At 40.9% G+C, this 12,153-nt stretch overlaps 1 protein-coding gene across 1 annotated transcript; it reads left to right on the forward strand.

The window, feature by feature from the left end:
* Positions 1 to 2,799: 2,799 nt before the first annotated feature.
* Positions 2,800 to 4,400, forward strand: LOC306704317 (uncharacterized protein). Its single transcript, XM_079170609.1, has 2 exons — positions 2,800 to 3,381; positions 4,083 to 4,400. The coding sequence occupies exons 1-2, from the start codon at positions 2,942 to 2,944 to the stop codon at positions 4,120 to 4,122; spliced, it is 480 nt and encodes a 159-aa protein (XP_079026735.1). The 5' UTR covers positions 2,800 to 2,941; the 3' UTR covers positions 4,123 to 4,400.
* The last annotated feature ends 7,753 nt before the right edge of the window (positions 4,401 to 12,153 follow it).

Genomic DNA, 12,153 nt, shown 5'->3' on the forward strand with positions numbered 1-12,153 from the left:
TGGCCATGGCCATGGGCATGGACACGGGCACGGACATGGACATGGACATGGACATGGACAAGGACAAGGACAAGGACAAGGACAAGGGCCAGGGAAAAAGTGCAAGCGCAGGCACAAGGGAGGTCACAAGCACAGCAAGTGTCACAAGAAGGGAAAGGACTGTCACGGGGTAAGATCAACAGTGCAGTGTTCAGTTCATTTACAACAAAACGTGGATTTTGCTCAGAATTCATTGAAACGTGTTTTTTTTTTCTTTTGAACGTTATTGCCATTAACACCCATTAACAGGCAATTAACATTACAAAAACAGAATCACCTTGAGATTGGGCTTCACTTGACATACGTGCACATTTAGATTGAACAATCATGGGAGGATGTTGCTTCATCAACAAAACATGCAGTATAATAACACAGGCCTGTGGTAAAGCGGTGTTCAGGTGACACTTCCAATAGGAACAATAGTCTGTCCATTTCTTTTCTCCATTTGTTCTTTGACAGGGGACCGAGAGAACCTAATTTAACCTTCTAGTCATGTTCTTTCCATAGCTGCCTCCCAAACTCCTGTGACGTCTAACATATGTTTTCCCAGGCGTCATCATCCATGTTGTATTCCTCTCCAGTTCCAATTGTCCGTTCATATGTAGAGTGTTATCTGACATGACTAGCCTTTTTGTGAGTGTTCTGTATTGTTCAGAGGTATAAAATGAGTTTCTATATTGATTCGTACTCTTAAAATATACCGTAGATATAGTGTCAAATGTGTAGTTATCTATTTAGGCTACTTGAGGGTAAGGAAAGCTTGTCAATGAAATGTTTTTATTTTTGAAGGGATATTTTTTTCAGGGTTAGGACACCATCCTTCACTTTCACACAGCTACACGCATTCACACCTGTATGCTGCTTGGGGAGTCTTCAGGGAGTGAACCCATGAACCTTGGGACACAATTGCTCTCTGCTCTAAAACTGAAGATTGATGAACAAGAGACAAACACTTTTGTCAATGACTGAATGATAAGCTGTGGTCGCTGGCTGAATTATTACATTTTTTTCCTTTTCTTTCTTGTATGTTTGTCGCTGCTGTAGTATTCCAGCAGCTCCTGCAGCAGCAGCAGCAGCAGCAGCAGCAGCAGCAGCAGCAGCGATTCGGACTAGATGACGATTCCTGGCTCGGAAAAGAGGCGAGACAAGTTACCCCCTGCAAACCTTTGCCAAGAATTACGAATGAAATTAAAAGGTTCTTTGCAACTCAAAAGCATGTCCTGACAAATGTTGTCAAAACTGACTGTTGTCACTGGTTGCATGGCTTTGTGCCAAATATAAGATAATAAAGTTTCAGTTCTTTATTCTGACTGGTGGGACGTTTCAGTTTTCTTTCAGGTATCTTTCAAGTCAAGTCAATTTTATCCATACAACTCAATATCACAAATATGCCTCACAATCTGTATAGCATTCAACAGCCTCTATCCTTAGACCCCTTCAAATGATTCAGATGGAGTTTGTGAAACACTGAAACTATCCTGGGGGAAACCCAGAATGCTCGGCGGTTATGTCAGGAACACAATCTCAAAATGTTTCCACACCACAAAAAATAAATTGTCGGTGGGAGTTTAGGCTCAGCCCCTGATGACGGCCATTGGCACTGTTTCAGCCGGGGCTTTATATAAAGGCAGAGCCAGCTGAATGCTGCAGCTGTGGATCTGAACTCCAGCACACGGTAAGTTCATTAATAGCTATCTAGGAATAACATAGTGTGTGTGTGTGTGTGTGTGTGTGTGTGTGTGTGTGTGTGTGTGTGTGTGTGTGTGTGTGTGTGTGTGTGTGTGTGTGTGTGTGTGTGTGTGTGTGTGTGTGTGTGTGTGTGTGTGCGTGCGCGCGCGCGCGCGTGTGTTGTCGATCATCTTGGTTACATATATTTCCATTGTGAACTGTATTGCGTTATTTTGTGATCGTGTCTTTATCATACCTATGAAGACATACCTTTATAAAGATATGGCTTTATGATATATACTAAAAACTGAACAATGCAACACTTGAAACTCCACCTTGTTCTGGTAACTGGTAAACAGCTTGACCAGTTTGAAGTAGGCTTTTGAAAGCTCTTACTGATCACACAGCTCCTGATCTTACCAGCTGTTATCTCAGATTCTCAAAAAGACGTTTAGGATATTCAAATATTGAAAACAAATCTGAGCATATGGATTGAATAATGACTATAATGCTAAGATCAAATTTATGTCACAAGAATGTCCAGATGTAGGTCATAAGACACACAAATAGACCATTATTATCATAACTAAACACTTTCACATCTATTGACGAAAGCACAAGTAAATTCAAGAGATGTCAAGTGATTATTCAGATTCAGATGCTTCATTTGTTAGTTCATTCAAATGACTAGACACACTATGGCCATGCTGGTCTGGAACCAGCTTTACCAACCTGGCTGCTCACCTCTCAACCAGCTACACAACATCTGCATTTGCTTTGTCTCCACTCAATATTGCATTTTAGGTTTTACACCTGCTCATATCGGAATTTTCATTAAAAGTTATTTAATTTGAGGATTTGTGTGCATTGAAGTGTCTTCTTTCAGTTTCAGGGTTTGCATCTGGAATTTTGAGATGTACAGGAATAACAGAGGTAAATCACTCTCTTGTCTCAACTGTCTTTTTCACTTTTACTAAGACACCACGCCTGTCCTTTATATGAAACCTTCTTTATTCCATTAAACATCAAGTGTATACAAACTGAATGCGAAAATGATGAGCCCCATCCTTTTCTGTTTAACTAGGAAACCAGTATCCCTCTGGCTGTCAACCTCAGCCAACGCCAGGGGGACACTATCCTCAATGTCCACCAGGCACTGCCCTACCCCAACCCTGCCCTCCTCAGCCATGTGGGCCACCTGCGCACCAACCTGTAGCCCCACCTTGTGGAGGGTATGGACCTAGCTATGGTCATGATGGGCACGGACATGGTCATGGTCCTGGGCATGTACATGGACATGGACATGACCATGGACATGGTCATGAGCATGGACATGGTCCCGATCATGGACACGGTCACGAGCATGGACATGGACATGATCATGGGCATGGACACGGTCACGAGCATGGACATGGACATGGACATGATCATGGGCATGGACACGGTCATGGTCACGAGCATGGACATGGACATGGACATGATCATGGGCATGGACACGGACACGGTCACGAGCATGGACATGGACATGATCATGATCATGGGCATGGACGTGGTCGGGGTCGTGGTCATGGACATGGACATGGACATGGACATGGGCATCACGGGCATGGCCACAAACACAAGCCCGGTCACATGCATGACCATTGCCACAAGAAAGGAAATAAATGTCACGGGGTAAGATCCAGTTGATTTATTGATCATTGTAAAGTGCAAATCATGGAGTCTCTATTCTACCAAACTGTATCACAGTCCACTGGTAACAAGTAGCCAATTACACTCATCCAGTTCATTTTAAATGTTCGGTGAAAATGTTAAACAGTTTATTCACATATCACATTCTTAGATTCTTACTACACTCAGTTGCCAGTTTTTAACTGTAACAAGCCTGAGGTTGAGAGGTGTTGGTTCAACTGTCTGGGGTGGACAAAATAGTAGAAACACCCGTCACCTGAATTTACTCTAGTGTCACTGTTAGGCTCACAATTTGGATTTGTCCCACAGTTTGTTTGTGAAACAAGAAGTGTACAGTTGGTTTAAAGCTGAAGAGAGCTGTGAAGTTGGGAGATCATTCTATTGATATTTAGTCAAATCTTACCATGACGACATGACGGTTTTGATTTGATTTATTTTGTTCTTTTCCAACAACTACTCAGTCTAAATTGACAAAATAAATTATTTCTATTTGTCTTCCAAAGCAAATTTGACAAAAACGGCTAATTTCCTATTGCCACCTCTATGGTTAAAGACACACTGCTAAAACTGATTATTACTGATTGTTACTGATTATATCATTCAATTATGAATTCATAACTTACTCCGTTAACTGATTGACACGTCGTCACTAACTTAAATGTCAATGTTTGTCCCTGCTGTAGTCCTCCAGCAGCTCCTGCAGCAGCGACTCGGACTAGATGAAGATGGAAAAGAGAAACAGGAACGGGCCGCTACCTGGAAACCTTCATCCTGTTACCTCACAGTTTCTTTGACCACCTATATTTCAAAGTTTGTTTTTTATCGAACCTGTTAAAGTCAGGTTTAACTGTCACATATTATGAAGTGTTAAGCCAATACATTTCACAGTAGTCGGTGTGTGACATACAGTATTGTCTGCTTTTGATGTACTAGACACTGATCATATTGTTCCCTTGTGATAAACAACATTAAACTGCTTTCTGTTTATCATAAAAGCAAGTAATCCCTACAGTGCCTCTGCCTCTTTAGTTCACTTGACCTTGTAGTTTATCATTACACTGTGTGTGTGTGTGTGTGTGTGTGTGTGTGTGTGTGTGTGTGTGTGTGTGTGTGTGTGTGTGTGTGTGTGTGTGTGTGTGTGTGTGTGCACCGGCGCACCTATCCAACAGTGGGCTTAGGCGTCGTTACACAGCCACGACTGTGCACCGAGGAACAAACAGGGGACATTTTTTAGGTCCCCTGATGGTCATGCCTTATATCAAGCTGAAATCATGTCCAAAGCCCTCTGGTAGATTTTTTTTAATTTTAGCCAAGTGGGGACTTGCATGTGTGTGAGTGTTTAAGTCCATGCGCAGCACTTATCCTACAGGCTGGGGCAGGGATTTTAACGACCCCATTCACACACGTCGTTTAAACACTCCTCCATTGTGTGAATGGCTTGCAGCCCCAAGCCTGTCTTTCAGACTGTGGAGGGGCTAACAGGCCACTTAGTGAAGACATCAGTCTCTTGAAACATGTTTGTTTTAGAAAAATGGTAACAAAATAATCAACTTTAGTGGATACCTTAAGTTTTATTTTTGGCACTGTATTAATTTAAATGGCTACCAAGAAGGCAGGAGAGCAACGTGTATTTTAGAATCTAAAAGAATGGAAGAAAATACAAAAACAACCAGGGTTAAATTAAGAATATAATACTTAAGTACCTAAATACTCAATAAGATTCTTTCTTTTCAGTTTTAGTTCACTAAAAACTGATTTGTCATCAGCCTTTCCAAAATACTTGCCTGACCGGTTTGCACAAGCACTGAATGTAAATCAACTTTTCAATATACTAGTGTGCTCAGTCTACACTTGGATTCACTTTACAGTAAAAAGGTCCACACTTGTACTGTAAGGAATGACAGAGGTCCACCGTTGGTTGGTAAATAATGACACAAGTTCCCTCTTGGATAGCATGGAGTGATATTAAAACTCCACGTATGAAAAGAAATAAGCTAAATTAATAGTACTTGTGAAACAAATTATCTAAACTAAATAATTCTATATTATTCTTTAAACATGTTGTGTTTTTGAAAAATATACATAAAGGCACAGCTGTAGTGGATGGCGTAACCATTTTCAATCTCAACACTATTAAAATGAAGTGTTACCCAGAAGGCAAGGAAGTAATGAGAACTTCAAAATCTAAAAAAAAAAAAAAAGAAAAAAAACAGGATGAAATTAAGAATAAAATGGTCACATTTGGATCCTTTCTTTTCACTTTTAATTTTTAAAATATTTTTTATTATGAGACTTTTCCCTTGGACAGTTTTTACAAGCACTGGATTTCAAACAATTTTACAATGCATCTCTGTCCTCAAGCTTTATTTATTGAAATTATTGTTGTTGATTCATAGTACAGGATGAAAAAGGTCAACACTTGTATTGTATGGAATGACAAGAGGTCCACAAAAAAAAAATCAATATTGTATGTCAAAAACATTAAAGGTAAAGTATGTCGAAGAAAGTCACAAAGTCATTGTATAGTATGCTGAAAAATTATCAAAGTATAGTGTGTCGAAAAGGTCGTAAAACGTCACAGTATAGTTTGACGGATATAGTCACACTGCCACTGTCACAATAATATGTCATAGTTTAGTATACCATAAAGAAATCGCCCCAAAAATATCAGATACAATAAAAAAAAGACATAAAGGTCTATGGTACCAAAGTGAGAAAATAAAAGTTACAACTGACTGCATTTGATAAAGGTTCCAAAAAATAGAAACACACACGGCTAATTTCACCCTTTAACAGGAAGCAGTCTCACAGGCAATATACATGTTAGCCCCATCGAAGCGTGTTGTCTCCACTTTTGTTTAGAGCTCTGCTGTATGTTAACATGTATTGGTGAAACAACCGTGTTCTTTTGACATTTACTTATTCTGAAAACCACTCTGTCCATATTCCCCACCTCTTAACTCCACAAGGAAGTAAAGAACGGTCATCAATGGCAGAAAGTGTGTGAACTGAATCACTTCTCTGTGCCCGCTTCATGCTCAGTGGGAAATATCGCATCTCATCATCGTGGTTAGCGAGACAAAACACTTTAGAAACACATTTCTCAAGTCAAACACTATAGAAATGATCCCTGAAAGTATAGTCTTAACAATCTTACGGGTGAAAACAGTAAGTCATTCACAGGACAATAATTCCCTCTGAGGGTTCCTCTCTGCCATCAACAAGCTCCTCCTCGTCTTGCATCTCATCCAGTCATGTGTGTTTATGTAAATTACACAATATTTCACAGCTAATCTCTGACTCTGACTCGAACATGTATTGGCGAAACAATCGTGTTTTTTTTAAATTTACAATTTCTGAAAACCACTCTGTCGATATTCCCCACCTCTTAACTCCACAAGGAAGTAAAGAACGGTCATCAATGGCAGAAAGTGTGTGAACTGAATCACTTCTCTGTGCCCGCTTCACGCTCAGTGGGAAATATTGCATCTCATCATCGTGGTTAGCGAGACAAAACACTTTAGAAACACATTTCTCAAATCAAACACTATAGAAATGATCCCTGAAAATATAGTCTTAACAATCTTATGGCTGAAAACAGTAAGTCATTCACAGGACAATAATTCCCTCTGAGGGTTCCTCTCTGCCATCAACAAGCTCCTCCTCGTCCTGCATCTCATCCAGTCATGTGTGTTTATGTAAATTACACAATATTTCACAGCTAATCTCTGCATGACTCTGACAGCACAGCGGTGATACAAAGAGATATCAGGTACAATAAAAAAAAAAGACATAAAGGTCTATGGTAACAAAGTGAGAAAATAAAAGTTACAACTGACTGCATTTGATAAAGGTTCCAAAAAATAGAAACACACAAGGCTAATTTCACCCTTTAACAGGAAGCATTCTCACAGGCCATATAAATGTTGATCCCATTCGAAGCATGCCAACTTTCAGAAAGCACAGCGGTGATACGAAGAGATCACAGTTCCGTTTTTCTCATACTGCACGCTCACTAAGATAGCAAGCCTGCAGTTTAAGTACTTCAGAGATCCTATAGCCTCGTCCTCCTTTACTGGGACCCCAAAAAGAGGAATTTTAGAAAGCTTTCAATTAAAAATGAATATTTGTACTAAGATGAGAGTCCACAATACCTTTTACATTTTAAACATTAAGCAGAACATCCTTTGTCGCAAAATATTATGGACCAAGTCAAAGAAAAGCCATATTACAGTATGTCTAAAAAGTTTAAGTATTGTATATTGAAAAAAGTCATATAAAGTATGTCCAAAAAGTTTTTGCCAAATCCATGCAGCATAGCTAAATTACAGCTAGCTGGCTAACCTTAGCTTGCTTGCTCGCTAACATTGTAGCTAGCAAAATATGAATTACTTCACAAGCTAAAAAAGTCATAGTTTAGCTTTAGCATGTCGAATAAAGTAATAAATAAGTCACAGTATAGCATATTGAATAAAGTCATAGTAGGCCTATATTATGTCAAAAAAAGTCATAGTAAAATGTAAATTGGGTAATCTTTTCTTCCAATCAGAGTGGTGAAACGTGCCACGCAAACAAAAAATAATTAATAGAAAGACTTATTATTATTATTTGTCTTAATAACTATTAACCACCAAATACTTCAGTTCAAAACAGTTTTAAGGTCTTAAATCCATCAACTGACTAATTCCCAAACTCAGGAGCAGGTGAGATTGGATGTTGCTATAGTTACCATCAAGTACACGGGATGCAATAAATTAGCATTTGAATATGAATTTGCAAACATAGACAGCTTATTAACTTAAAAGGAGAATTTGTTGAGTTACTTGCAACAGCTTAAACTTTTGTTCTGACTTGTGACTCTGCAAAGCAATAGACACATTTTATTTGTAATATACTGGGTTATTTCATTACTGCTAACGGGTCATAATGTGTGGAGTTTTGTGAAAACTGTGCCATGGAAAACATAGTGAACGCTGGACTAGCAAATAGTGAATCCCTAAAAGAAGATATTATCTGCCCTTGAGAATAGAATAGAATGCTGGATGGAACATGCACTGTTCTGTGACTCGAATAAATTAGAATGTTGACGTGTCATCTTATGTATGAAGCCAGGTGCTTGTGCAAATTAAACTCAGTATCTTCCAAAACTTTACAGAGGACAGCCGGACAGCTCTGAGGCTCTGAGGCTCTGAGGTAGGCCGTGGGAAAACAACTGCTCATAATTTATAGTACAGTTTTATTTTATTTGACTGTGGTCAGGCTTCCTGGGGGGCTCCCTGTTGACGTGAAGGTCTATCATCCGGTAGCTGGCTTCTCGGAGCCATGCTGACGGTGAGTGTTTGAACTGGGGGGAAGACTCAGTCGCGCTCTTGAGTCCTGCCAGTGATAGGTCACTGTGTGGCTTAGCTCACTGTTAGGGGGCAAGCCGCAGGCTGCCGTCAGCAGAGTGTAAAGATGGTCGGCCAGTTTTCAGTGCTACCTGGGGGCAGGAAGTCTTTGTGCCAGTCTGCCTCAGAGCTCACTTCAAGCTTCCCGTGGGTCTGATGTAGGATGCTGTGGTAAGATACTTGCACCAAACTCCTGTCGTGTAAACCAGTAGCATATCTGACCTGTAACTTTGGATTCAGAATAGACTTTGAGTGCTACCACTTTTTGTTATTTGGCTCAGGATGTTTGGTGCCACCATACTGATTTTAGGATTACCAAATCCCTCCTTGAACATCAAATTGTTCACATTGATTATTTACTTAGTAGAATAAAAAAGAGCTTAGTTTACAGGACAGAAAGGGAAATGTAGACATCTTTATTTAAAAAATATAATGAAATTAAATGTATTATAGTCGTCATTATATACATATGAAATTCAAGCTCTGCATTTAACCAATCCCTAGCATATTGGGAGCAGTGGGCTGGGTTTAGTGTCTTGCTCAGGTATACTTCGGCACAGGACATGTAGCAGCCAAGGATGAAACCGCCGGCCTTGCGGTTACCGGACGACCCTCTCTACCCAATGAGCCACGGTATTTATAATCACACAGTTGTAGAAATGTTGTATAGTATGGAAAAAAAACAACTCCATAGAGGACAGCTGGACAGCTCTGAGGTAGGCCGCAGCATATTTTCAGAACTGCCCCCAGGTAGTAGCTGGCTTCTCGGAGCCATGCTGACGGTGAGTGTTTGAACTGGGGGGAAGACTCAGTCGCGCTCTTGAGTCCTGCCAGTGATAGGTCACTGTGTGGCTTAGCTCACTGTTAGGGGGCAAGCCGCAGGCTGCCGTCAGCAGAGTGTAAAGATGGTCGGCCAGTTTTCAGTGCTACCTGGGGGCAGGAAGTCTTTGTGCCAGTCTGCCTCAGAGCTCACTTCAAGCTTCCCGTGGGTCTGATGTAGGATGCTGTGGTAAGATACTTGCACCAAACTCCTGTCGTGTAAACCAGTAGCATATCTGACCTGTAACTTTGGATTCAGAATAGACTTTGAGTGCTACCACTTTTTGTTATTTGGCTCAGGATGTTTGGTGCCACCATACTGATTTTAGGATTACCAAATCCCTCCTTGAATATCAAATTGTTCACATTGATTATTTACTTAGTAGAATAAAAAAGAGCTTAGCTTACAGGACAGAAAGGGAAATGTAGACATCTTTATTTAAAAAATATAATGAAATTAAATGTATTATAGTCGTCATTATATACATATGAAATTCAAGCTCTGCATTTAACCAATCCCTAGCATATTGGGAGCAGTGGGCTGGGTTTAGTGTCTTGCTCAGGTATACTTCGGCACAGGACATGTAGCAGCCAAGGATGAAACCGCCGGCCTTGCGGTTACCGGACGACCCTCTCTACCCAATGAGCCACGGTATTTATAATCACACAGTTGTAGAAATGTTGTATAGTATGGAAAAAAAACAACTCCATAGAGGACAGCTGGACAGCTCTGAGGTAGGCCGCAACATATTTTCAGAACTACCCCCAGGTAGTAGCTGGCTTCTCGGAGCCATGCTGACGGTGAGTGTTTGAACTGGGGGGAAGACTCAGTCGCGCTCTTGAGTCCTGCCAGTGATAGGTCACTGTGTGGCTTAGCTCACTGTTAGGGGGCAAGCCGCAGGCTGCCGTCAGCAGAGTGTAAAGATGGTCGGCCAGTTTTCAGTGCTACCTGGGGGCAGGAAGTCTTTGTGCCAGTCTGCCTCAGAGCTCACTTCAAGCTTCCCGTGGGTCTGATGTAGGATGCTGTGGTAAGATACTTGCACCAAACTCCTGTCGTGTAAACCAGTAGCATATCTGACCTGTAACTTTGGATTCAGAATAGACTTTGAGTGCTACCACTTTTTGTTATTTGGCTCAGGATGCCTTGATTTTTGTACAATTACACTTGTTTTAACTTATATTCAGGAGGATTTCATGTCACATAAACAAGAGCAGCCTCCCCTCTCCAACCCAAACACATTAACCAATGTACCTGTAGTGTTACCTCAACAATTATGGATATAATAGAATAAAAATAAATACAATGAAATAAATGAAAGGAAATAAAGGAAAAAAGAGAGTTCTGTCATCGCCTGTATTAATAGAGAGCTGGCCAACCAGATTTTAACTTGAGTTTTGTTCAAAAGGCAAATTATTATTTCACTTTTGTTATGACTGCGAGTCATAATATAGGATTTTATATGCTGTGTGCCTCCCTGCCTGAGGTTGGGGCTGTGTAGTGTGACAGTTTTCTGTGTATCCTGTAGGTGACCGGTGATTGGACGGGGGTCTCATGAGGCGGGACATAAGAAGGCACCTGTGGAGGCCGGCCGTCTCTCTCTCTTCTCTCCGACTCCCAAACGGACCGTGCTGCATCGGATACAGATCGGGGCGACCGCCCTAGTACATTCTATAAACAGTCCCTGTAGTGGTAGGGGTGAGCCGCTCTTTTGTTTACTCTGTTTTCTCCTGTTTTGGGTAGGGAGTTAGGGAAGCTGCCTGTCTTTTCTTTTGTTCAGTTTGGGTAGGTTAGATAGTTGATTAACGAAGCTTGTTTTGTTTATTATTTTGGGCCAGGCTCACCCTGACGTATGACCAATGGCGTCACTAATAAATATCATGGACTGAACATTGGGATAACTGGTCGTTCTTGGGAGTGGGAGAGAGAGAGGAAGTCCTTATACTGTGTTGCGTCCAGGTTCCCCTAGACCGGGCGTAACACTTTTCACAATAAAATGAATGAATGTGAAAAGCAAATTCCTTCTTTAAGCTGAAAAGGACAATTTGTCCGAAGAAGAATGTAATAGATTTCTTTTTTTCTGCATTGTAACATAAATGTACATTATTTCTGCTCTTGAGAAACATTTTAAGAACTCCAATATGTTGATACTCTTTGAAAAAAACCTGCTTTTTGTGTGCTGCCAACCTAAAGTCCTCACGTGAAGTCATTCGATCAGAGGAAACGCTTCGTCAGGCTTCACGTGACGAGTATGTTGTTTGAAATTCTGCCTCAAGTTAGTGTGAGTGTGAGTGTGAGTGTGTGAGTGTGTGTGTGTGTGTGTGTGTGTGTGTGTGTGTGTGTGTGTGTGTGTGTGTGTGTGTGTGTGTGTGTGTGTGTGTGCGTGTGTGTGTGTGTTATCGATCAGTGTGTATTAATATTATCTGTATTTACCCAGGGAGCATTGAATGAACAAGAGCTTTGTCCAGCAGTGTTTTTCACCAATAGCTACACACCCTGCCGTTCCCCAGGACATTCACATTAATCCTCTAATCACCAGCTTAATCAGTG

The sequence above is a fragment of the Pholis gunnellus genome (genome assembly GCF_910591455.1).
Source record: "Pholis gunnellus genome assembly, chromosome: 12".
Classification (NCBI taxonomy): Eukaryota; Metazoa; Chordata; class Actinopteri; order Perciformes; family Pholidae; genus Pholis; species Pholis gunnellus.

Excerpts from the sequence above, each read along its gene's own strand:
- LOC306704317 (XM_079170609.1), top strand. The coding sequence starts at position 2,942 with ATGGACCTAGCTATGGTCATGATGGGCACGGACATGGTCATGGTCCTG. Across the intron at positions 3,382-4,082 it reads AAGGAAATAAATGTCACGGG|TCCTCCAGCAGCTCCTGCAG; the intron begins GTAAGATCCAGT and ends TCCCTGCTGTAG.